We start from the raw sequence: 27,356 nt of genomic DNA on the forward strand, positions 1-27,356 counted from the left end.
CGCAGACATCCCTATCTCTTGATGGTACTGTCTTGCTGGGGCCCATCATCCAGGACTCTGTACACGTTGGACCTACACCCACTACTTGTCCCAGAGACCTGTGAGCCTTGGCTATGCTAGTCTTCCCCCTCCTTGCCTGCTGCCTCCCATCCCCCACTTTCTTCCATCCCAGGGCTTGAGGGTTACCATGCCGTTGTTGTTTTACAGTTGGCTCCAAGTACAAGCACATGCGCATAGGATCTCATCTCGGAATGGCAAGACTTTGCCTTGATTTTCCCACAGTCTGCAGAGCCTTATTTAGGGCCGCACCAGGATTAAGTAGGATTACCAGCATCTTCCCTCTGTCTCTCTTGTGTATCTTGTATGAATGTGTCCTAATAACTATTGATATCAAGTTCATCCCTCAAGAAGCCAAGTCCGACCTTTAGTGTCCTGCTGAGGCTGCAGTTTGCTGATGTGTTTTTCTTGCAAGTAAAATCAATGCAGATAAATCTCAGTAACTTTTCCTGCATGGTGAGGTGGTAGGGCCCTCTGTCTACACAGCTGCCATGGTAGGCTTTTCTGTCTATACAACACACCTGCATCCCATGCAAGGCTGTTGGACCAGTATTGATTAGCTGATCCACTACTCTTAAAGGTCATGCTTAATCAGGCTGCAGGCATACTGGAGAAGATTCTAGAGTTCCTGGCCACTGCAGTTGACTTTGTGTTACTCTCTGCTCATATTTGCCTTTAACAGCAAGCATATCCCTAATTCACCAAGCAGGTAGGCCTGCATTTAAAGGGCAAAAATCCTGGCGTGCATTTTTATCCTGAAAATTAGTCACAGCTGGTCGGCTGTGGTTTAGGAGTGGTAGGGTTCACTTTTGGAAGTTCTAATGTAAATGGGCTGATACTCCAGCAGGCTGTCAAAGCTCTGCTCTCCGCCCGTGACTTGGATTCGGGAGGAAGTGGCCATGGAAATTGTAGAGTAAATGGGCTGACATTCCAACAGGTTGTCAAAGCCCTGCTCTCCACACTTGTGACACAGATGCTGGAGGAAGGACAGGCAGCAGCCACCGAGTGGACCAGCTCCTCCAAACAGTTGATGAAGCAAGCTGACAGGGCGTGGGGCTCTGCTGCTAGCCCTTGATGTTAAGCCTGGTGCTGTAGAACAGATGGAGGGGAAGAGACTCCTTGACAGTTTGGGAGGGGGGAACCTTTAAGTTATGAGGAGTCAAAGAACAGTTTAGTTATTAGCTGCATGCTGGGTGACAACCTGACATTCCGTGACTGTCCACAGCGACCAGGCTGCGTGACAATGCCACTATCGCAAATGTCTCTTATTAACTTCTCCCTAATAAGTAAGGAGGAATGGTTTGATTTGAATAGTTCTGAATAATTTCACACTATTTATTGCCATCAGCTGCAGGAATGCTTCTTTCTTGTCGTGGTGGTTGACTGGAAGACCAGAAACAAGGGCTACCATGGTTCCTCCATGAGACAAGCCCCTCGCCTCATACCCAAGAACCTTCCTTGTTCTTGAGGGGAAAAGTTGGACTGGAAAAATCTGTAATATTATTTAATATTCTGAAAGTGCATGTTGAGAATGTAAGATTTTAGAAAAAAATTAACATTTTTTTTGTATAGTGGGTAATTACAGTTTTCAAGGAGGTATGTACTCACTATCCCATCTGGACAGTATAAAGAAGGAAAAAGTCATCTCTAATCTCGCCACTTAAATATGGGTCCTTTTCTGCTTTTCTACTGGCTCATTTCTAGGAAAATATATTTGTTCATGCTTTATAACCATGAAAGTGACCTTACCTCGTTTTCTCCTGGACCTTAAGAATTTTGTACGATATTTATGACAGTGTAACATGGCATTAGAAAGTTAGACATTTAAAACAAAACAGCCTAGTATTCCATTCAGGACATGTACCATGATTTACATGTTACTTTCCAGTTGTTGGGGATTTCAGTGGCCACGCTTACAAGATGGATGGGATCAGTGCCTTGTTTAGGACTGTCTAAGGACACAGCCCCGAGTGATCACTGGTCACAGTGTTGTTTCCTCCCTTCCAGGACTTAACCAGGCTTTCTATAAGAGCCCAGATTGCTACCTCATTGCAGAGTTGTCAGCTGGATCAAGAGGTGTGTGTGTGTGTGTGTGTGTGTGTTTGCATGTTGTGCTCAGGTCTTTGAACTTTTCAAGCATTCTGGCTGAGCTCAGGTGCTGACAGTCTGCTGTCGCCTTACGCAACTCCCTCTGCTTGGTGCTCATGCTCACTCTCATGTCCCCTGACTGTTGCTGCTGCTTTCTACACCTGTTTTCTGCCTCTTGCTGTCCCAGCACACACTGAAGTAATCTTTTCCCCTCATTTTGTATGGGGTTACTGGAGTGAAGCGCGAAGCCCAAGGTCACTGAGATCTCTGAAGCAAACATCGGGAGACACATTCATTTTGTCATCATAAATTTGAATTTTTAATCTTGATGCCTTTTAAAGATTACTCTGGAATTTCAGGCCAGTCTGGTCTATATATAGCTAGTTCTAGGGCTAGTGAGTGAGGCTCTTTCTCAAAACTAACCAACCAACCAACAACAAAGTAGGAGTTGGAGAGATGACTCAGAGGTTAAGAGTGTACCTGGTTCCATCCCCAGCACCTTCATCAGGTGGCTCCCATCAGGTGTCACTCCAGCTCCAGGGGATCAAGCACCTCCTAGCGTCCACAGGCATTCACACGTACAGAGCCCGGCATAGACACAGGATGAAGTAAAACAAAGAACAGCAAGAACAGGATGCTGGGAAAGGAGTTTGGGCAGGTATGTGAGCATGGTGCTCAGTTGGAAAGGCATATGAGAAGGGGTTGTGTGGAAACTGGACTTCACCCCTTCCTTTGGTTTCCAAGGATCTGTGGGTAGTATGGAAACTGTCAGAGGACTGTAGTGTTTGGTGTGACAAAGAAGCGATTGCTCGGAGCTGCTGTGCTCTGTAGAGCTGTGCCCCACACCTGTGCTCACGTCACCTCATCATCGCTGACACTAACACTACAGGACCACCGATCACAAGGAAGGCTTTGGGAAAACCCCATGAAAGGATGATGATAGCTTCATCCTATGTGCAGTTTTGTGAGTTTGGACTTGTATAGATTTATTGGACTGACCACTACCTCCAGTATCCAGAACAGTCCTGTTGCAAAAAACAAAAACAACAAAAAACTTAACCATCCATTGTAATTCCCAAACCCATGGTGTGCCCCTCAGACTATTGTGTGTGTCTGAGCATGTCCTTTCCTTCCAGCTTCTCTCATAAGCATGGTGCCTCGAGTTCCATCCAGGCTGCTGATAGAGCCTTTCTCTTTTTCATGGCGCTGCACATTTTGACCTACACACATTGAAGCGCGATTGCTCGTCTTTGTTAAATGGTGTTGTAGACATTTGTATGGATTCTGTGACTTTCCTTTCTGTGTCATAGCCAAGGAATCTCAGTATTCCTGGTTTACAAAGTTCTCCCCTCCCCTCCCCTCCCCTCCCCTCCCCTCCCCTCTCTCTTCTAAAAACTTCATAGTCCACATTTAACATTAGACTCATTTTGAGTTAAACTTTACTTGTGGCATGGGAGCACAGTGGTAAAATTGTCCAGCTGGCCTCCTCTCATTGATCTGCTGACTGTTGTCGGGGCCGGCTGGGCAGGACTGTTCGTGCATTTCCAGGCTCTCCAACCCAGTCCATGCAGGGCTTTCTTTATCCTCATGTCTGCCTCAGCTTGATTATTGAAGCTTTGTGGAATGCCTAGAAATTGGTAAGTTAAGTTCCTTAACAGGTCTTTCTTTTCATAAAAATTGTTTTTAGCAATTCTGGGTCCTTCACATTTGATCTGTTCCATTCATTATTTCCCATACCCCTGCCCCTGACTTTCCATTATTCTGCTTCAGGGATTTCAGAGATGCAAGTGCCAGTCCTTGGGTGCTGTTGCTGTGCAGGTGTTTCCGTTCTGTGATTTCCCATCCTTGCTGTGGCTTGCTTGCTTGTTTCCCTGGCTGGGAAGCTGACAACACAGTGAAGGCCCAGAGAGCCCAAAGGCAGAGCTTGAGGAGGGGCTGTTCCTCCACGCACGGCTCCTGATTGGACAGGTACTTTCCTGACTTTCAAGCATAAGGCTCCTTGGTAAACTGCATGGGACTTCCTTTGCTGCTGCCAGTGCTGTCATTGCTCAGTTGCCATGGCTTAGGGGCTGGGACAAGAGAGTATAGAGAGAAAAGGCTCAAAAGGAGAGACAGACAGACAGAGACAAACACACAGAGAGAGTGTGTGATATCAGAAAAACAAATGTGAGCTCTTGCTGGACATGTGACCGCCTTTGATTTTCTACTACATCATGGGTAGAGCCCACATGTATGCCGTACAGCTGATAGTCAATCCTGGATCGCTGTCGTTTGTCTCCCTGCTGTTGGTAGATGGGCTGCCTGTGGGTTTTGTGTTACAGATTTGCTGCTGGGTGTATCAAGCATATCTCTTGGTATACGTGGCATAAATATTTGTCATTGTTCTTTGAAAGCCTAATACTAAGTTTTTGTTTCCTGTTAATCTTCCTCATTTGTTGACTGTTTTAGATTTTGGGATTTTTTTTTTTCCACAAACATCCACAGGGTTTAAGTTTTTATTGGTGGGGTTTATTGCTCCCTTCTTTGTTTTCTTTCTTTTAATCTTAGAAATAGATGGGAGACATTCACAGTTGCTTTCTTGCCACCTCCACTGCGGTTTGATCTCATACTCTGAACTCTCAGGTGTGGAGAAGTATTTCAGGTGCAGAGTAGATTACAACTCTTTTCTTTTCTCCATTTTCATGGAGTTATAGGAATTTTAGTTTTGTCACTTAATGGCAGGCTTCTCTCATTGAATGAAACTGAGCTAACAGTGGGTATGGTGGTCGGGTTTCACAGAGAAACTTGCCAGCCATGAAGTTTGCTGGGAAGCATGTGCTGTTTTTGACTGATGTAGCAGGATCACAGCTGCCTTGCAAGTTTGAGGACAGCAGGTGCAGCTACTGTGCTTATGAGAAACAGGGTTAGCCATGACCCCAGAGAGCCATGCAGTGGGCAGGAAGGCTGCCAGGAGGGCCGGGCCATCACCTTCTGTTCCTGTGGCCCCTCAGAGGCACATGAGGCCGAGGATGCTATGAATGAAGCCCAGTACAAAAGTGTAGGCTTACTTAAAACGTGTGTGTGTGTGTGTGTGTGTGTGTGTGTGTGAGAGAGAGAGAGAGAGAGAGAGAGAGAGAGAGAGAGAGAGAGAGACTTAAAAAAAAATTCAATTGTATGGTTCTTAAGCAAAATCTTTGTAGATGACAGTGTTGTCCTGTTGTCAAAAGATTGGGCCTTTGCGATCCACTGTGGGTGAGCTGCATTACACTCATGTTCGAAAGTGTTAGTTGTCAGTGTGATCTTATTTATGGTGGGCGCCCCCATTAATTCTCCCTTCTTCCAGGTCTCTGTCTCTATCCTTGTCTATCCCTCCCAGTGCCATGTAGAGACTTCCTTGTCTATGAAGAGCAGGCCCAACCCTCTTCAATTTTAAAGAACAACCTTGACCAAGGAGTCTAGCTGGGGTTCCAGATGGGAAGCCAGAATTTTCTGTGTGTACTTGAGCACTGAGTTCCTTAAAGTGTTTAATCCTTGCTAACTAGGGCCAAAGATTCTACTGCAGCAGAGCCTGCAATACCTGCCCCACCAACAGGGGAATGAGAATGGAGGCGGCTCACCACACATGGGGAAGCCCAGAATCTAGATTTAGGTGGGCCCTGCCTTCTTCTCTATTATAGTGAACATTTGTATTATAACATGCACAAAGACACAAAGGAGTAGGTTCTCTTCCAGCATAAAAATTGAGAAGTTGCACACTCCTTTAAACCATTAGTGCAAGCAAGCCAGGTAGCCTCTGAAACCTGGACATATATCCGGCCACCATTCCTGGAATTTACTTGCATAGGGAGAACTTCATAGGGGATACCTTAGTACCATGAAACAGGCACCTTTACCCTGGGGTGAGCTTAGGTTTTTACAGCTGTTAGGGTTGGCAGTGGAGCCGGTCGTTTGATTGGTTCCAATCACAACATAATATGAAGGCTTGAGGTCCAGGCACAGCCCTCAGTCCTGACCTCTGTCTGGATGAGAGTGGCTAAGGAAGTGATACACTTCAGCATCCCAGACTCTGAGGAGTTGGCTTCTGCTGCCTCCTGGACCTTTATTTGAGGTTACCAAAGGAATTCCTAGGGAAATTGGAGTTTGCAGGTTTACCACCTGAGGGGCTCACATTTTGTTGGACACCAAGATGGGTTTGTTTGGGCCAATGAGCTGGATGGCTGTAGGCGCAGGTTTCTTTTGATTAGTGAATCGCTGCCTGGATCAGGACCTTTATAACCTGACTCCCCAGGTTCTGCTGGTTTAAAAAATCAATACTGATTTTTAAAAAACAAGAACTTTGTATAGAGAGCTCTACTGTATGTGAGAAATATGAATCACAAAGTGACCACATCTGTACTTCTCCCTGAGGAGGGTCTGCTCTGTCTCCCTGATTATCACTGCAATCTTTTCTGTGACTCACTCCAGGCACACCAACATATACAGTCTGAATTTTGAGTTTGTTATTTCTAGAAGGCAGACATCTGTATTCTTTTTAAAATTTATTTATATTATATATATATATATATATATATATATAAATGAGTATTTGGTCTGCATGCATATCTCTGTACCATATGCCTGCTGGTGCCCATGGAGACCACAGGAGGGTCTCACATCCCCTGATGAAGCTGGAGTTACAGAAGGTTGTGAGCTGCCACACAGGTGCTGGGAATTGAATCCAGAAACCCTGGAAGAGAAGCCAGTGCTCTTAATTCCCAAGCCATCTCTCCAGCCCCAGTATTCCTTCTGCTGAAGGCTAACTGAGGCACTTGAGTCTGGCAAGAAGGATAATTGCCACATTGGCACCCACATCTCAGGTGCTTCCTCCTCCTGTGGGTGGTAGGCGTTTCTTGTGACCTCTAGTCCTAATTGAGTCTATGACCATTCCCAAAGAAGAAGTCTACTTTGGAAGCATTACTTTCTTTGCTGGGGTCTATGGACAGTCTGTGTCTGGACCTCCCTGACTTAGAGTAATGGGTGCCTGACCAACCGGAGCAAAAGCACTCTCTTTATAGTCAGCTGGGTGGATTCCCATGAGTCATCTTGTCTCAGAAGACAGCTGGCCTCTCAAGTTCAAATGTGGATTTTCTGCCACAAGTTTTGGAAAGTTTCACAACTCAGGTGAGCATTGAGATACAGGTAGATTCTAAGTGGAGCCCAGTAAAGAAGGGCCCATTACAGTTGTACCTGGTGCCAGGGAGCCCACTCTGACCTAGGGTACCAGCCCAGAAATGCCAAGAACTCAGCTTGGCATTTATTCCAGTGAAGACTCAATGTGGGAAGGTTGCAGCTGCTGAATTGTGGATTTTGGACGAGCAGAGGCACTGGAGTCTTCAGCCCGGAGACCACTGGACTGTAGTGTTTGGTCATCTGGGTGTAGAGACACTGGGGTCTTTAGTCCTGGAGACCACTGGACTGTAGTGCTTGGTCATCTGGGTGTACCCTGGAGTCATATAGTCCTTGTTTAATGTGACTTGGAGCAAGTGACTTTGCTCCTCTGAGCCCTGCTCTCCTTCCCATCATGCATTTCAAGAAGACAAAAAGACTTTGAGCTGTTTCTCTAGAGTCTGGTGCATGATATGCATTAACTTGGCTATTGTCACCATCGCTGTTGTCTCAACCTCCTCATTTTGTAGAGAGAGATACTGAGTCCCAGCTCCTGTGACCACGTGTAGCACTCAGAGGCCAGGCCAGGACTGCTCCTTTCACCCCGCCACCTGCCCGTCTGCACTCAGCTCCAGATCACGTACTGTCACCTCCTCGGTTCTCTGCAGCGCCGGCAGAGCCTGACAACAGATGGTGCTGTTCTGAATTAAAACAATTTAACTCAAGATCCATCAACTGCCAACATCAAACACCCTTAAAAGAAGGAAAGAAACTCATTATCAAGAGTATTTAAGCAAAGTAGGTATTTAATCTATCTTAATCATTTGCATTCTCGAGGAGAAGAAAGTCAGTGGCAGCTGCCACCACAGGCCAGGCCTGACTGTGCCTGCTGTAATTGCCTCAGTCTGGCCGCATCACACCCGCATTTCCTTGTTTGCCACACAGTACTAATTTGGACTTGGGTCCTTAAAGAACAGTTTTTAAAGCTATGCTGAATATTTGAATATTTAAACATTTAGAAAGTACTCTTGCTTTCATACCTTTGTAAAGCTTTGGTAGGGTGTGTGGACACAGTGTGCGGGGTTGCTTGCAGTGCTGGGCAGAAAGGATGTGTTAGGCCAAGTTTTGGTATTGCAGTGAAACACCTGAAGTCTGCTACTTCTCAACAACAGCTGCTGAAAGGCACAGTAGCTCTGGGAAGGACCCTCTCCCTTTTGGCTGCAGCACTTCCTGGTGGAAGGCACCACAGTGGCAGGGGCATGTGTGGGTGAGAGAGGTCACATAGGCAGCTAGGCATGACCATCTCCTGTCCTTCTGCTGCCCCCATGTTCCTCTTGCAAGCAGCCTACCCTAGGCTCTGAGGACCAAGAGGATCAGGCCATCCTTACCTTCCTTTGTTGCCTCTTTCAGTCTTGTGGTTGAGGATGTAGCTTACTTTTGGGGACCAGGCAATGGATGCTCCCTTTCCCTAACTTCAGCTTGACTTAAGCATTCATGGCCTAATATTAGCTACTCAAGGGGCAAGTAAAATATTTGCACTGTCTTTCCAGAAAAGTCTGCACATGGGTGAGAAGCAGGAGCCACACATGTAGGCTGTGCTAACAGAGGAAGCAGACTGCATGCAATACTCTGTAATACTTTGTCCCTTCAGTGTTTCTTATTGGGTCTGTGTTGTCTGTGATGCAGGTTCTAGCCTGACAGGCTGAGAGGTCTGCTCCTCATGTAATGCAAATGTGCTCCCTGTGTATTTGTTCTCTGCCTCACACTTTCCCTGATTTATGCACCAAAGCCCTATTTGTGGAATTTTCTCCTGACATTTGTATGGGCAGGTAGTCCTTCAGAGCTATCTTCCTGGGCAGGCCTGCCAGGACTCTGCTAGCTCCTTCTCTGGCCCACCTCTTGGTCCAGGTGGTGTCCCAAGCAGCTGCTCAGAAGGAACCTGCCACAAGGTCTCCTTCTAGTTTGTTTCTTCTATTAGTTTGGTTCTAATGGTTTTTCTATAAGGAAAGAAAACGAAGTCACGGAACCGGCATTTGCATTTCCATCTTTTAATAATTCATTTCCCCAGAACTGGGAAGAGACTGAGACTTACAGTCACTTGAGAGGCTAGGGCATTGTCTGGTCTTTGCTTCCTGTGCTGCGGAGGCGGGGGCGGGGGGCACTAAGAAGTCCAGATGAGGCTTACTGGCCATCAGTCTACCTGACAACATTTTGAAAAGTAATCTATAAGTGTGTGATATTGGTGTGGTAGCCTCAGATTTATCATAGCATACTGTTGTCATGTGAAGGGAACATTGTGTGTGTTCTCTATCAAAATGCCCTCTTTTGTTGACACTTCTCATCTTCCCATGGTCTTATGAAACAAAACAAACAAGACATGGAACATTGACATTGTAGAGCTGTAGAAAAGCCACAGAGGTACTGTGTTGCAAGGGAGGGTGCTGAATCATAGAGGTGAAAGGTCTGTTGTCTTTAGTGAAAGCCTAGAGAGGCAGGAACCAAGTCATGAGTATCCTTTCCTGTGTGACAAGGCTTATGCACAGGGAGGGGTTGTTGAGCTGGGCACATCTGCCTTCTGCTTGTAGTCCATTTGTTGGGGCATGTGTGTGCATTCTCTGTGCACACTCACTTGAAGTGACTGACACTCCTTTCCTTACAGCACATATGGCTCCACAGACACCTTTGCCATCAATTAGTCCAGGTGATATAGTCAGGACCCAGTCTGAGACCTCCCCAGACTTCCTTCCCTCTGTGTGGTAGGACGATATGGACAAGGGGTAGGATGGTATGGATACATGGTAGGGTAGTGTGGACTTGGGGTAGAATGGTGTGGACACAGGACTCTACAGCTGCAGCCAGTAGAGACAGTGCTGATACTTAGTCTGTTAGTTCCACATCCCCTGCTTAGAGGCAGGAAAATGTAAAACACACAGCAGCTCGTAGTACAGCTCAGTTCAGCACCCTCCTGGCCACCCCAAGCTCCCGCCTTTCAACAAAGCTCTTCACACAGAGCTCACCTGGAAAATGGCCAGCCGGAGGAGACTGAAGTTAGAACATTCATGCCCTGACCTTACTCTGCTCTTTGGTATGGAGGCCTGGAAAGTTCTTTCTCACCTAGAGATGTACTCTACATTCTGATAGGAGTTATTTTGACAAATGGCATTCCTTGTAATTTAGAAGTCAAAATGCAGGCCAAGGGGCCTAACTAGGGCTATTTAATTATATCCAAAGGCTCTACTGAGCGGGTTGACCTCCATGTCCTTGTCTTGGACCTGCCATAGACTTACTGTTGTCCCTTGCTGTATTTTGCTTGTTGGCCAGCAGGCAGAGTGTCCTTTAGCAGGGCCGGCCAGTTCCTGTCTCTATCCTCCCCGGCTCTGCTGCAGCTCCCGTCTTGCTCTCGTGAAGCCCTCGGTGATCACCCCTGAGCTCTGTGCTCTCTGCTCTGACATTCAGTCCCATCTCCACTCCCTGGCCATCCTGGGCCTCTAAGCAGACTGTTCTTCCATGTTTTCAGATCTCAGCAAGCACCATGTTTAGCATTGTGTGTGCCCTGCCTCCATCCCCTGTAGAAACCATAAACATGCCTCATCATCCTATGTGACATCTTTTCTCCCTGAGAAATGTAGCTTTGGGTATGTGCCTAGAGCTTCCTTTTCTTTTTGCTTTGCTGTGTTCTAAGGGTGTAGAGAAATACCTGGCACATGAGGGAGTGGCCCACTGATGTTTGTGGGATGGATGGATGGATGGATGGATGAGGTATAGACTTGAAAAAGCCACTTTCTCTTTGGGTCCTTAAGATTTCTAAAGTAAAATATCAGCTTGTACTAGATGAAATGTCATCTCCTCCCAACTGTGACTTCTGCCGATTCTCTGCATCTAGTGGTGTTGATGCGTCACTCACCACCTTCCCCCACCCCAGGATGTGGGCTTCCTGGGGCAGGCAGGATCTAGCTGGTGTTGAGGAGGCAGGTGTCATGGTTGTGCTGTTTCTGGGAAGGGAACTTGAGCTGTGGCCACCCAGACTTGCATGGAAGACGCACCCCACTTCCACCCCACAGCAGAAAGCCCCACATGTTTTGCCCATTTCCATTTGGTGATGTTTCCTGGGGACTCTGCCATGCCGTTGTCATTTCCCTGTGCCAGCATGGCAGCTCCCTTCTCCTGGATGCAACCGAAGCCCAAGCCCATTGTTGCTGTGGGTTTGTTTGCATATTGCACAGCCATCTGCTCCTTTACCATCCAAGCTTTAGATTTTGAAATATGAATTGCCAGCCGCTCCAAGAATTTCAGTGGCTTTTTGTTTTGTATGCCAGTAGCCAGACTTTGAACCGTTAGATCAACCATTGCAGAGGCTTTGCTTCTTCTGAATTTGGGAGGCACTGTGGGCAGGAATTGGGACTGGGCAGACTAGTGCCCAGGTGTCTTGAGATCTCATACTACAGTTCCTTTCAGGTCTTCATCCAACAAGGCCTCCAGGTCAGAGCTGTTTGAGAAAGCCTCAGTGTTTATTTGCTATGCAACTCCAGTCCCACCTGCTCCATGGTAGAGTAAATGTGTGCTGTGTGCTTCATCCTGTAGCATCTCCTGCCACACCATTCCTGGCCAGGTGCTGTCCCAGCTCCCGCCCTAAGCTCACTCAATGGCTCATCCTGCCCTCTTCCTCTTTCCCTAGCACACAGCCATCATTCTGGCTCCCTTCACATGCCACTCCCTCTGCCTGCCGTGAATTTATGGTGAGCACTTCCAGTACTGTGACTTTCCTCTGTTGCATCTCTCACAGAGGCCATCAATTTTTGGTTTTGGAGTGAGTGAGCTGTTTAGTAGGATGTAGCTCCATGAGGTTCACAGTGCCACTGAGCATTGAGCCATGGAAGCAGAGTGAGAGGTAGGTTCGCACAGGCAACTATGTAAAGACCTTTGCACAATGTGATGTCTGTCGTGCCCATGAGGAACTGGACAGAGAAGAGTGCCTGCCTAAGAGTGCCTGGGTGGAATGTAGGGCTAACTTTTTTCATGGTGCTCTGTCTTCAAAAGTCAGGCAGTGTTAGCAGAATACTGATTGCCAAGACACTTAACCAGCCGCATACCATCCAAAAGATCTGTCTTTCGAGTGTATCCACATGCTCAGGGAGATTTGACGTTCCTATTTATTAAGTGCTAGCCAAAGAATGTTTTTGTTTTTCAGCTCTCTTTTCTGATATTTCCAAAATGTCTATTTTTCTACTTTAAACAATCTTTCACATAAATTCAGTTCAGTCTTTTTCTTTTGAAGAATCTGCAGTTGTCACTCAGAGTGTCAGCTCAAGGAGGCTAGGCTGGGCGTCTGGGATGGTGACAGGAATAGATCCTTTTTGGGGGCCTTCAGTGGGACAGGCTTTGCTGCCGAGTTGCTGGTCAAGTGATAGTAACTAAGCAGGCCGAGTCCATATCACTGAGGCTTTGGCCTTGTCATTGCTTAGGAGACCCAGAGCTTCTGCCACTCCCCTGCTAAGTTGGGTTTCAGCACTGAGCCTCAGAATGCTGGGAGCTTCAGGTCCCCTGCATGTGGCAGAGTGTTCCCCTACTGAGACTCTTTACAGTTTTCTTAAACTTACTTCAGATACGTTTTGAGCTTCTAGAAATGTCCCCAGCAGTGCGTTCAGAGCTCTGTGGACTCCGCCCACACCCCCTCTCCTCCTGTTGCTTGGTGGTGTTACTGTCTGAGTTAGGATTTCTGCTAAGAAATGGGATGGATGGTCCATAACCACTTTCTCTTTGCTGCTAGAGTACAACGTTGCTCTAATCGCTACCTACTGCTCCCAAGCATGCTGTCTGGAAAGGCCAGAATTTTCTTTCCTTCTGTCTCATTCTCGTTTGGGTTTTTCTTTCACTTTGTTATGCTGGTAATCAAATCCAGGGCCTAGGGCATGCAAGGCAAGTGAGCCAAGCCACACCCTCTGCTCAGCTGGTTCCTTTTCCAGCCTTTGCTCAGGAGCCACTCGGGCCTACCATGATCAGTTCTCCACCGAGGGAGTTCAGGCCAGCTCCTGCTTCTTGTGTTTGCATAACTGCTACACTGAAGGTACTGGTGTGAAAGCCCAGACCCAGGCACATTCAGAGGAAGGATTTTGAGCCAGGGGCCACTGCATTTACTATCTGGTGGCCTTTTCCCTCTGCCCTGACCACAGAGGCTTGTCTGTGTTTACATCATGCTTTTCACAGTCTGCTTCGTGGCTTTAGGTTATCTAATGGATGCGCATAAGCACACAAGCTTGCCCTCCTATGTACAACTAAGTGAGGGACCTGTGTGTAGTGGGAACTATGCAAGGGAGCTTTAGAAGGCAGAGCTCCATGCTTGGGATCCATTAGGCCTGTCCTCCCCTCCTCCCTCCTACATACATGCAGGTTGGGATAATGAGTAGATGCTCCAGAAAGAGCTCACACTGGGGTTTTGGGAGGTTTGCCATTGAGGTACATTGCAGGTGTGATGGAATTCCTCGAGTCTCCTCCCCACCTCCTGCTCTGTCCATGCTCCCCGGGTTTCCTCTGTGATCCTTCTGTATCCTTCAGCTTCGCGGTCCCTGCCACCTATAGGAACTCTTCCATATGGCAGTGGTTGCTTTGCTACCTCCCCGCGAGTGTCCCTGCCATATTTCCTCTGTGCGCCTTGCCACCAGTTCTGTGATTTCCTCACTGCTTTGTTCAGGAATGTGCTCACCATGCTGTGGGAGCCCTGTTTGTCTTTGGAGCTTATTCTCAGCGCTGACCCCAGAACAGGGCCAGATGTTAGGATGTTAGATACCTAGTATGTATTTACTAGTGATGGCCTAGGATTTATATATGAAGTTAAATATGTGCTGATTCATCACTGGGTGAGTGAAGAAAGATCTGGTTGGCAGCAATACACATCTGTAATGAGATGCTTCAGTGGTTCTCAACCTTCCTAATGCTGGGACACTTAATACAGTTCCTCATGTTGTAGTGACCCCAGCCATAAAGTTATTTTGTTGCTAATTCATAGCTATAATTTGCTACTATTATGAATTATAAAGTAAATATCTGATATGCAGGCTATCTGATATTCCACCCCCAAAGAGGTTGTGACCCACAGTTTGGGAACTCTTAGCTTAAGTGTTGTGAGCTTAGTATCACAACACTTAAACTAACTTTGGGCAAGTGACAGCTTCTTTCGGCCTCTTCTGCATGGGTGAAATGTTATTGTCAGGACACCTTCCCCTGGATTGCATTGTGAAGGCATTATTAATGCTTGGTGTAACAGATGATGGAGTTCTCTTGTGGTTGTTACTGTTTGACAAAATAGGTAGACCGATAGTCTTTTTTTTTGTTTTGTTTTGTTTTGTTTCTGCTGTTTTATTAGCATTTATTAATTGTATAAAACAATGTGTTTGATTATGACACTTCATACCTGTCTATAATACACTTTGATCACCTTTAATCCCCTCTTACCCTCTCCTACTCCCCTCCCACTGCTCTCTTCCCTGCTTCCAAGCCCTCCTTCTACCCTCATGTATTATCTCTGCTATTTTCTTTTAATTATTGTTACATGTACACACACATGTGGCTCTAGAAGTACTACCTGCTGGGTTCATTTGGTATTGATTATGTTTGATTTTTAGGGCTGACCACTTGAGATTAGAGAACGTCGTCTCCCCGGGGAAGACCGCTTTTCCTTCTCTCAGTCTGTTAACTGCCTGTAGCATTTCATGTAGGGTTTGGCCTTATAGGATCTCACCTGTGTTCCATGTTCACTGGTGCTGTCACTGTGCAGGTCTTGCTTAGGGAACTAGATTGTTAAGATGTCATGGGTGAAGCTCTGTGTCCTTTGCAGAAGATACAATCTTACAGCGGATGCCCTAGTCCTCTGGTTCTTAGAATCTGCCTACATATTTCCCATGGTTTTCCTGAGCCTTAGGTATATGGGCTGTGCTGTAGATGTGTCAGCTGGAGCTGGGCACCCCATGGCCGAGCTTCCTCGATGAATTGTTGGTAGAGTGCAGTTAGAAGAAATACTGAATTAGGAATGTGCTAGGAATAGGTTGTCCACCATGTTCCATCCTCACTAGTCACAGGTACGGCCGGGTTCACAGTAGCACTCACAAGCTAGTCTGAAGTCCAGCTAGACAGCTGCTGGTTACCCCAAGGTGTCAGCTAAGCCAGCAGTCTTGATGCACCACTTCTGGTCATATAGTTCTCTTCTGAGGTGAGGGTGGAGCTGTTGTGTGCATATGTATACCCACTCTAAGGACTGTAATCCACTGTGGATGAGCTGGGCCACTATCACAGATTGTTTTGACAGTTGACATGTCAGCACAAGCAGGGCCTGTTTCTTACCTCCGACAGTCCCATGTGTTTGGTATTCAAACAGAGGCCTGTGTGTTACATCCTTTACCTTGAATCTTCCTCTCATTAACCTGTGCCTGCCTGGCAGGAGAGAAGAGCTCACAGTGCATGGTCAGGGTCTCTACTTAAATCTGCCTCGGGCCGTCAGGGGACTGTTTCTAAGTTTAGTACGTGACATTGTTGGGGACACATGAGGCACAGTTAAGTGGCTTTATGTAATGTGTCTTAAAAACTCAAGCTGTCATTCTGAGATTCAGTTCCCCGTCAGATGCCCATTTTGAGCTTGCTTTCTGTCCAGCAGCAAGGTGGGCCTTGTGACTTTCCTGCACACGTCTTTAGAGATCACTTTTCAAGTTGTCCTTTTTCCGTGGGCAAGAACACTAGGGTGGCCTCAATGTCAAGGACAAGGCTTGTGAAGAAAGTAGTTCCTACAAGGTGAAGAGCAGTTTGTTTCTCTGCCATCACAGGTAACCTTGGTGACCTTAAATCCTTGTGTCTGATGTGCTTCGATGAATTTGCAGACTTGATATGTCCACAAATATTTAAGTTCTTCTGAGTTTCCCCCTTGAATCTAATAAAGGTAATCACTTGTTTTCTGCCTCAGACCTGTTTATATTTATGAGGACTAATGACACATTGTATCTGGAGAGGAAAAGAAAAAAAATTCCTCTGATTTTGAACTTGGTGGGCAGGGCAGTGAGCTGCATCCTCTATTCCCACACATTTAATGAAGGTTGCTGTGGTACTCATGTCTATTCACGTGGGGCTGCATGCTGATGCCGTGTGCCGCTTCTGAGATTGGCACTGTTATATTATTAATAGTACTGATCACACATGCCTTGCATTTAATATAGAACATAAGAGGCTCACCTACCATGAATGAAAACTCTCAAATTGAAAGTGTGGATGCCATAAAAATTTTAAAGGAGGAAATGTGCTGTGGTTTAACTTTTGGAATAAAAATAGTGAATTTTTAATCAGCAGGTGGGAATGTCCTTGGGTTCCTGAGTTAGGATGGTGGAGCAAGGAAAGAAAAGCTCTCCCTTCCTTTTCCCTGTGTGCTGAGTAGAGACAGGATTGCCCAGAACACCAGGAACCTAGGTGGTTCTGACAAAAGTGGAAAACAGCCGCAAAACTGCTAGGGAAAGCAGCTGTCCCCTTGCCCAGTCTCCTGCCCTGCTCCTGCCTCTGCCTATAAGAGCTTGGCACAGTTGGAGATTTGTGTACACAAATGCATGCGTGGAAATACCACGCTCTGATGACATTCCTCAGGGGGCGACCTTTAATGATGAATTTTCTTGCCCTTTTTAGGGGAGGAGAAGAGGAGGCGGGTGGTACTTCGCAAGACTAAATTTACTCAACTTTTTTGGGTTTAAATTTCCTTGGGAAAAAATGTCAAATGATTGTAGATCCCAAACTGTCTTTGTTGGCATTTGAATGGCTCTGTGAGTCCAGTGTGGGGAGCAAGTGAAAAAAAAAAGCCACCTCTCCCCTTGCTGGCGTGGTATTGAAGCCGAAGCCCTGGACCACACAGTGTCTTGGGGACCTTCATGATTTATATATTGTATGTGATCTTTTCTTAAACATTGTTAACCTGTGCCCTTTACAGACAATGGGTCAGAAAATGTCAGGGGAACTTCGGGTTGCTTTCATAATTGTGTAAAGAAAATTGTTGTCTTCAGGATCCAGAGCCCATAGCAGGCATCCTTCGTAGATGGTGTGTTTGGGAGCCAAACAGCACTGTGTGCACGAAGCTGCCTTTGACTGGTGGGGAATGAAAAATGTTTGAGTGAGATTTTACTTGAGAGCCTCATGTAGTTTTGAGGAAGAACATGCGTCGTTGTTCACTGGTAGGCTGTTGTTGGCGCCTACTTAATTTGTTGGGAAGGTGGATTCTTCAAGCAGGAGGCCTTCTGAGACTTACTCACAGGCAGGCCCTTTATTACAGCTGGGAAAGGACAGGCGAGGGAGCAAGGCACTGCTCAGGAGAGAGGACAGTAGAGGCATGAAGGGGGTGAGGCGGAAGAAAGCCGTCCTTCCAGAGGACTGTGGTCCCCCAACATGGACGCTGGTGCTTGAATGGGGCCGTGGCTTCTTGGAACCATGCACTGATCATGTAATGAAGGAAGGTCTGTAGTTGCTAGCGTGTTTTGTCACAAGATGGTATGGGCATATTGAGGCATGAAAGCCTGTCTTGTATCCAAGTCAAAAGGAAGAAAGACAGCTCTTTGGCAGGCAGGGCACATGTGCCGTGACCAATGAAACAACATTGGTTACTTTGGTTCAGCTCTTTCAGAAAGAAGAAAAAGAAACTCATGTGGGGGCTTGATCAGCCGCTTGTCAGGTTTCACCTGAGTGCTGAGGCCACAGTCTTCTTGTCAAACAGTTTGCTTTCTCAATAAACACCAAATACAAAACTATAAAAAGAAATCCCCAAGCCTGACATTTTCCCCTGGGCATAAGACATCGCACGTGTCTCCAGAACTTTCCCATCGTCTTTCATCTTTATTTTTGACCAGGGGAGGGCCTCACACTAGTGGCACTGAGGGCTATTTGCGTGCCCAGTGCCTTTGAGCACCGGAAGCTCAGTGCTGCACCCACCCCACCCACATCTGATGGAGTGCCCAGCTCTCCCTCATACCGAGAAAGCTCTCAGCGCCTCATTATCTCTACAACCTGAGTGAATCTGCAAATTAGTTGATGTGTGGGAGGGAAGGCATCTGCTATTGTAAAATACTTTAGTTGAGGCAGTAAAGCTTGAAATAAAATTAAGTGTTACTATAGTAAACTAATAGTCCCCAGGTGATGATCTAGTTGTGTCGCATGGGGGACATACATGCATGCTCACGACCTGTTTGTGCTCTGGGTCTCCTTCCCTTGCATCACTTTTGTTTTCTCAAAGGAACAATCGAGTACATAGTTTAAAGGAGACTAATACTGCAGACTTTTCACAGAAGACAGGTCCCTTGCCTGTCTCTCCCCATGTCACTTTTCAGAGGCAACTCTGAGCTTTTCTGAAACTCTTTGCTTTTGATTCTTGCCTGTGCTGTTCTGAGTATTTTGCCTAGGCCACCTCAGATGCTGTGTGGGCTCCACGGAAGAAGAGTAGGGCTTGGCACCTGAACATCACATTCTCCCATGCCTTGTTTGCCTCTGATGGGCATCAGTTTACATGAGGGATGCAGTGACTATAGCATACACTGTGTCGCTTCTTTGTGAAGGTTGGAGGGGTGTCTCACCAGACTCCTCTTTTCCAGCTGTCCGTGAACCCTAACAGTCTGGGTTAACCTCTCCAGATTAGTGTCCGGTGGGAGTAGGGATCTGGGGGACTCTGGAGATTTAAGCAATCCGCCAGTTTTATGCCTACACCCTCCCCCCCCCCAGACACCTTCTTCATCTCAGTGTGTAGAATTCTGTGTGCCATGCCACTTGCTGGCTTTTACCTCTTCCACCCTCCACCAGCTCTCCACAATGTGCAGAGTTTTAGTGAGCTTCTCTCTGCCAAGTGTTGGCCATGTACCCTGTCCTCTGGGCTATCCCCTGAGGGCTCATGTGTTGAAGGCTTGGTCCCCAGTGCAGCCATGTATAAAGGTGAGTCTTTTAGGAAGCAAACAGGTCATGAAGAGTTAGACCTCACTGACAGATTAATCTACTGATACAGTTATGATATGATGGGCTGTTGAAAGATGATAGAAACAGGATGTGGGGCCCTGATGACGGGAGTGGGTGTTTGCTGGTATGCCCTTGGAGGCTTGTCTTGTCTCTGGCCCTTTCTACATCTCCTCTTTATTTTTTGAAAATTTCATACATGTACACAAAGCATTGTGATGGTATTCACCCTGATTGTCCTCTTGCTGACCCCCTTTTCCCCAGCCAGTCCCCTTCCTGTGTACGTGCATGTGCGGGCACATGTGTACAGGTGGCCATAGCTTCTGTGTGGTCATGATTGTAGCAGTGAGTGTGCTGTCTTTTTATCCCCTCTTCTGCAGTGCTCCCCAGGCCTCCAGAGGGAATAATGGAGACATCCTGTTTAGGGCTGAGCGCTCAGCTGTCACCATCAGCACCCTGAGAGTTTGGGTCTCTGCAATAACCATCATGCAGACTGCATCAGCCCCTGTGATCAAGGCTAGGGGCAGGGCTAGTCTCAGGATACGCATAGATACCAGAAAGCCTGATTCTTCTAGCTCTTTGCTTCATGGCTGCCTTGGCTGTCTCCTCTGTTGTTTGCACCCACTTTTATGCCTTTGTGTGTTCACCTCAGACCATCAGCAATGGAGCCAGATAGTGATGGGCCATGAAATTTGATCCCAAATACACCTTTATGTTGATTTCTTCCAGGGAATTCTGTTACTGAGACAGAAAGCTGAGGAACTCAGGTTCTGTGTTCTTTCCTTCTGAATGGACCTTTTGTGCTCATTCATCCCCATCGTTTCAGGGACTTGAGGAAAGAGTGCAGTTGAACCTGTTTATCTGCCATGTTCAGCTGAGAGCCCTGGCTCCCATAGTCCCCTGTGTTGTGCACAGGCTTATCATCCTGACTTGGTGCTTTAAGGAACATTCTTAAAGGGAGAGACGATGGCGCTGGAGATGCAGAGGAGGAAGACCTTCTCTTCTGCCTTACCTCACAACGGCCCATCCTGCTGCCTGGGCTGCTGGCAGTTCATTCCTCTGGACTGTAGTAGTTGAGGACAGAGGCCCATGGTTGGTACTGGCAGCACAATAGAAGCTGAGCTTGACAAAGAAAGTGGACTTTATTAATATTGGAGCCACTCTCCAGCATGGGGCTAGGGACTGCGTGACTCTTACACCTATGCGGTTGGGCCTGTTTCTCCATGTGGTGTCCACCTGACACTGTCCCCTGCAAGTCACTTGTGCTGTTTCCAATAAGAAGGAAGATAAATTCCTTTGCACACTTCTCCCTGGTTTTGGAAACCAGAACATAAACTACCAATTTGATCTGTCACCTGCCTTTGGGAAATGATGTACTGTCTGTGTGGGATATGGCCATGACAGCCTACCCTTCTCTGCCCTGCCTCTCCCCACCTCAGTCAGTGCATGGGCCCTGACCTGTGAACCTTAAGCCCCAGCTTGCACCTTGTTCCTGCTGTATCTCCACCACTGTTGCAAGGGAATGTAAAATGCAGCTCACAGGCTAGCTCAGACCTTATTAAAACATCATTTCCCCTGCCTTGGGCCCAGATTTCTGTGCTTAATCATAGAAAGGCAGCTTGCTCAAATATACATTATTCTTGTTTGGAAAACTCTTGTTGGCTTGTCTGTCTCCCCACCCCCTCTGCGTTTTGTAACCCTGCTTCACCGAGGCAAGACTTATTAAATATCATAATTTGCTCGTTGGAGAATTATTTGTAAACTTAATTAGCTCTGTCAGTGTTTGAGTTAATTTTCTCTCTGAATTTCAGCCTCCCAGGTCCTGGTTTTCTGGACTCTGTCCTGTGTCTGTTAAAGACTTTGTAAATAGTTTTGAAATGCCAGTTGGTGATATATAGGCCTCCTTAACATTTCTTTGATTTATGTGCAGTGCTGTGGAAAAAGGCAAAGAAAGCAAATTATATGGGGAAATGTTGCCAGTCTTCACATTTTTTTTTACCTTTAGTTTTAAAAAGTACACTTATCAATCATGTCTGATGGATTTTCTTTTTTATAAAGATTGAAAATTTAACTATTTGAAGACTCCTGCAATGCACGTCATATTTGCTTAGTCACGTGTAGCTGAGCACTGGATAGGGAGTCCGAATTCCCAAAGCTGTCTCCACTTGTCCCCAAAGGCATCATGGAAACAGCAGGTGCTGACTGAAAGGCTAGATGGCTCTTCATGCTGGAAGCATGTCACATCTGTATCTGCACCCCTAGATTCTTGTGGTGAGTCAAGCACAGCTCAAGTGAGCTCACTGAGATTTGTTCAAGAGGAAGTCTGTAGCATAGTAAATTCTTATTTGCATGTATTCTTTAGGATGTGTGCATACATGCACACACCCTGGTACATGTGTGGCGGTCACAGGACAACTTATGGGAGTCAGTACTCTCCTTCCACCCACTGTGTAAGTTCCAAGGATCCCAGGCTAGTCATCAGCTTGGCATCAGGCACATTGACTGGCTGAGCCATCTCCCAAGCCAGTCTGATGGCTTCCAGGGAGATATTGAACCAATCAGTGACTCCATACATATTTCCTAAGATTGTTCCATGATGGGTCTTGGGTTTTAGTGTGCCTGAGACCCATGTGTGCTCACTGGTATTGATGTGAATTCTTGAGCATCTCATAGAAATTATCAACCAGCAGATTTGAGGCAGGGTCTTATAATCTGCACATGGGGTCAGCACCCTTTGGGTGGCCCTGATGCCAATGAAGCAGGCTGGCAGGGGTACTATGTGTAGTACCCTTATGCCCACAGTGTGGCACAAATTCACAGCTCCATATCCAAAGCTTGGGAGTCTGAATGGGTTTTGATTTAGAATTTTATGTTCTAGAAATATACCATATATAACACTAATTTCTCCAGCGGGATCCAGGATAATACCTGGTCATCAGATACTGTGCTATAGAAATGTCTGCCTCTTCACGGTAAGTGAGATAAATTAAGATTCAAATAGATTCACTCAGTTCATGGCAGGTTTTGCTGCCACACGAGTTCTGCGCCTACATTGATGAGAAAGCTTTTGACTTTGAGGACTTCCATGCATTTTCATATTTCGGGGAGGAATCCTGGCTCTGTGCTGGCAGCTTCTTGTCCCGTCCTCTGCTCTGGGTGTGAGACAGCAGAAGGCAGTGAGTGGGTGAAAGGTGTGTATACAGCTAGAACACTCCCTCAGCAGCAGCAGGGACTTCTGGGAGAGCAAGTGCAAGTCCAATGCAGTTGGCTCCTCTAGAGCTGGAAAAGCATCCAGTGTTTTGAGACTCCAGGGCCTGCAGGGACAGTTTGCTAGGCTGTGGTAAGCCCCTCCATCTTCCAAGAGGCCTGGCTGCAGCCTCTCCTGCTGCTTCCCTCATGATAAACCCTCACTAACTGGGCATCCCGAGCGTGACTGCTCCTTGTAACTAAACTAACCAAGTAATGAGGCCATTAGAGCTGTCCCCCATCCCACGTCCACCCTTCTCCAGGACCTCACTCACCCCTAGCATGCTCAGCACAGTCTGAAGTTTATCTCCTATCTCTTCTGACTTTTTCCCACTAGCGGAGCACTTGTGCACTCATTTCTTTATAAAATCCATAGCAAGGGCATTCCGAGTTCTGGATGGTAGAGTATGTGTTCTAGAAGAGGTGCTCTGCAGGCTGCCAGATTCCAGCCTCCCATACCATTGGCCTGAGCCTTGGTTCCTCCTTATCAGCTTAGAATTAGTACCAGTGCCTACTTACACGGCCATCACATGGACCATTTGAGTCCCCAGCACACAGTGAGCCCTTGCTATTCTTGGGATATAAAATACCCCCAAAGGTTCATGTACTGGAGCTCGGTTGCCAGATGATTGCATTAATCAGTAGATTAATTCTTGTGGTGGATTCATAGTATGATGGCATTGCTGGGGGTGGGGGAGAGGGGAGGCAGTAGGCATGGCCTAGTTAGAGGAGGTAGGTTATTGGGGACATCCCTGGGAAAGATGTATCTTGTCCTCTGCCTTTCTCATACTCTGCTGCCTTGAAGTGACAGGTCTCCTCCACATGCTTCTACTACCACACATTCTGCCTCACTCAGGCCTACAGTGAGGAGCAGGCTCACTATGGACAGAAGTTGGTCTTTCCTCCCTATACTTGCTTTCTCAGGATTCTTCTCAAGATTGTGAAGTCTAACAAACTTGTGTGTCGTTACTGTTAACGTTTTTATCACAGGCTAGCCACTGTTCCTGATAAGGGAAGTTTCTGTTCCTTGGGGTTTGCACTAGATGAAAATCTTGACCTAAAAGCAGATACTACTTTTGGTTTCTAGTCACATGTAGCCCTGTGTTCTGCATCTGTCACAGCAGCACATTCTCAGCATATTGCTATTGAACATTCACATGGGCCCTGTGCAGAGCCAGTGGGACATTGGTGGAATTCCACGTGCTGTCATGCCGGAATGTACAATGGTAATAGAATAGCGGTTTCTGGGAGGCATGGTGCCGTGTCTGGACTGGCTTGATGAATCGCATGTGAAAGGCGGCCTTTGTGGCATCAAGGGTGAAAGAACAGTAGTGAGCCCAGAGGCCTGTTCTTCCCAGCCCTGGCCCAAGGATGGTTCCTTTCCACGCTGAGCTCTTCCCCTGGGTGGGCACAGTTGGGTGTAGTCATGCGTTTGCGCTCTCTCTCTCTCTCTCTCTCTCTCTCTCTCTCTCTCTCTCTCTCTCTCTTTTAATTTTTAAAAGATTTTATTTATTTTACATATGTGAATACACTTTCACAGTCTTCAGACACACCAGAAGAGGGCATCAGATCCCATTACAAATGGTTTTGAGCCACCATGTAGTTGTTGGGGATTGAACTCCACCTCTGGAAGAGCGGTCAGTGCTCCTAACCTCTGAGCCATCTCTCCAGCTTCCCTCATGGATACCGTTCCCCTGCCTAGCTGCTGCTCCAGTGTGGTTTGGTTGCTTGCTGGTTTCCTCCCAGCAGATTGGATAGGACAGTTTGAATAGGCTCCACCACAGCTTCAGAGGAAGTGGTCATTCTTCCAAGCTGCCCTTCTTGGGCTAGGGCTGTGACCAAGTGTATTGTATCTGCCTGGCATGCATCAAGTCCTGTGTGTAGTCTGTAGTGGGAGGGAAGAATAAGAGAATGGGAAGGGAGGGAGAAGGAGGAGACAAGGCAGGTAGGAGAGAAAATGCATTAGACCTCCACCTCAGCAGAGCTGTTCTGCTTTCTAACTGTTTCTTCTTTTTAGCCTAGCCATACTTGGCTTTCTCAAGGCCAGAACTCATCCTTGTCCTCTAAATCTTTTGTCCAAAGCAAGCTTTCCAGTCATCGGCTTGTCGGGGCACCTTGTTGGTAGTGGCCATCAACCTCAGCCTGTCAGTAGCAACCACAGATTACACATTTCAGGTATACGCTTGTTGCCAGCCCCTGCTCAGCTCTTTGTGTTCACCACTCACCAGCTCTGAGGGCTCGAGGCCAGGTTTCTTCTGGAGCAACAGAGCGGTGCTGAGAAGCAGCACTACCCTAACAAGACAAGAGGCTTTGGGGGTCGGGGTGGACTGATGAATCTGCCTGCGTTCACAGGGCACAGGCTTGGAGGGCCTTTGGCATGTACCTGGGCAGACGACTACACACCCACACAGACTCAGAATTCAAACTTTTCTCTGCCTGAATCATGTGGATTGGTCAATAGGACATTCGCTCTTATACGTTGCTTGATTTAAATGAAGAAACATCCCTACTGGGTGACTCTTTTTGCTTCCAAGGGTGAAAAAAAAAAAAAAAAACCAGCTCTGTATTTGGGGTGGGGTAGGGGGAGTTGTGGCACCTAGGGTCCCGAGTTCAGTCCCTTGCACCACCAAACCAAACCAAAATGGAAGCCAGTGAAAACCCTTCAACAGTTCCACAAAGAAAGAGAGTGGTCCTGTGGGAGGGAGGGACTGTGGAAGGAGACACTGGTCTCGCCTCCCTGAGACCTTTGTGATCCTCTCTTGGTGGCTTGACACATCAAGGTTGAGCTAACAAGCCAGGCATTTAGGTTGAGTGCAGATTAAAAGGAACAGTCTCGACAGTCTATTAGAAGGCACTTCTCAGCTGCTACCGCTCCGCTGCCTTCCATGAACTGTGCTCCAGGGCGTCTGAGGCCCCACAGAGTCATTCTTCTCGCTAGTGAGAGGTCTACTCGAGATGGGCCAGGAGACGTCTCTGCCCACCAGACTGTCTTCCTTCACTGTGTGAGGAGAATTCTAAGTTGGATTTCTTCTCAGTGCAGATAGTAGCTGCTTCTTCCTCCCTCTTCCACCCTCCCAGTTTGTTATCCGATGTGGGTGGGGGGACAGTACTTGATTAAAAACAGTGACTAGTTAGCTAGCAGGAAGAGGCATTTCTGATCCTCCAAACCTTGGACAGCTTTGGTCTCTTCCTTTCTGCAGAGCGATAGGCTTTGTGCTTGAGGCTGAGAATGGAGCCCTCTGCAGACTTGGAGAGCAGCTCGTTGTCTATCTGTGTACAGAGTGGCAGGCTTGTCCACATCACACCACTTCATCCTGAGGTGTCCTTGGCCTTCTTTGTCTGTTACTACCATTCTCCACAGAAATATGAAATAAGAACACCCCCCCACACACACACACACAGAGACACCACTTTAGGGAGTGGGTCATTTGACATAAAGACAACTTTTAGTCCCCCTGGACGAACATTGTTGCTCACAGTGGGCTGATAAGATAAACACAGACTCTGAAGAGAGGAGAAACTCAGGACCCTTTGTGTGGAGCTAGCCATCTGACTGTAGGGCTCTGTCCCCTGCCATGAGGCCACACTGTCAGGCTCTGCCTTTGCTGTTCCATGACAGTATGGAGGACAGCATCTGCTGCCTTGGACCACTGCCTACTGTGACCTCAGGCACTAGCCTCAAGACTCTTTTACTTTGAAGAGATGATGCAGCTCATCAAAGGACCAATAAAACTGCTTTTAAATGTCTTCTCCCATTTCCTGCTTTTGGGGGTCTTGCAGGCCTCCAGACTAAGGGGCCATCAGTTCTCCTCTACTTCTGCCCTCTCTGCCTCTTCTGGTCTTTGCAGATCAGTGGTTATGCGACCCCCTCCTTTTGCCATCGTTCTCCAGCCCCCATATGCTGTGGTTGAATCTGGGGCATCATGCATGGTAAGCACATGCTGTACCACTGAACTGCACCCCAGCCCATGTGTGTTTTCTCCCCACTGCCCTGCGCTCCTTCCCACATCTTCCTCTGGTAAACAAGCACTGGGAGAAGGCAGGTCAAGTCCTGGGCTGGCAGCCATTTGCCCCCACAGACTACTGGTCAGTGGGGAAAGGGAAAGCAGGGGACTGAGTGTCATGGCATTGAATTGGTGCTTACCTCAGAAGCAGGCAGTGCATGAGCTGGAAGGAAGAGCAGTTTAATATTTCCTAGGTGAAATCTAAATGCTGCAGCAGCAGTGGTGTAGCACTCATTTTTCTCTCTGAAGGAGCCATCCCTTCTCTGACTACCTTTAAAAGAAGAAATTTATAATGATTTAATCACATTCTTATTTTCATTAGGTTGGTAATCTTTTAGCGATCTTCTCTCCTAGTTTACAGAACCTGTCACAGAGCCAGAGCTGACGCTTTAGTTGGTGTCTGGGACTGGAGTTCCCGTTTTATTCATTTCTCCATTGCATAGCCTCCTTTCTCTCTTCCCCATGCCTCAGCCATGAATGTTGTGAGGATAATAAAGTTATCTGTCGGCTCGCATTGAGTACCTGTCAAGGCTAACCCAGGCCTGGGGTTCACAAGGACACTCCTGCCCCTCCACTGCTAGCTTTAACTGGAGACTTTGAGAGGAGTGAAACAGCTATATCACAAGTGGACTTAAATTCACAGGCATGGATTTTTGCAGTAGAAAGCCAGACTCAGATTGTATTTTCATAGAGGGTTCTTTATTATTTTTTTTTATTTGCATGTGAGCATGTGCAGTGACATTTTTGAGAACTCTGGAATTTTTTTTATAAACACAGAAATATAAGAATATGTATTTGCTTTAATCCCATGTATGGGGATATGGGGCTGCTTCGAACTGCCCATGAAAGACCCCCGAAGGGAGCCCCCCCCCCCCCCCCCCCCCC

At 47.1% G+C, this 27,356-nt stretch overlaps 1 protein-coding gene across 4 annotated transcripts in view; it reads left to right on the plus strand.

Annotated features, from left to right (window-relative positions):
- Positions 1-27,356, plus strand: part of Med27 (mediator complex subunit 27) — a 174,829-nt gene that overhangs the window by 28,545 nt on the left and 118,928 nt on the right. The window contains exons 1-3 of one of the 4 annotated variants that reach the window (XM_021193059.2): positions 664-766; positions 2,065-2,135; positions 11,945-12,005. The exons of the other annotated variants lie outside the window; for them this stretch is intronic. Of the exons in view, the coding sequence (XP_021048718.1) occupies positions 12,003-12,005 (3 nt within the window). The 5' untranslated portion in view covers positions 664-766; positions 2,065-2,135; positions 11,945-12,002. Of the gene's footprint in view, positions 1-663; positions 767-2,064; positions 2,136-11,944; positions 12,006-27,356 lie in introns of those variants that run through there. 4 annotated transcript variants of the gene reach the window in all.

The sequence above is a fragment of the Mus pahari genome, chromosome 3 (assembly GCF_900095145.1).
Source record: "Mus pahari chromosome 3, PAHARI_EIJ_v1.1, whole genome shotgun sequence".
Classification (NCBI taxonomy): Eukaryota; Metazoa; Chordata; class Mammalia; order Rodentia; family Muridae; genus Mus; species Mus pahari.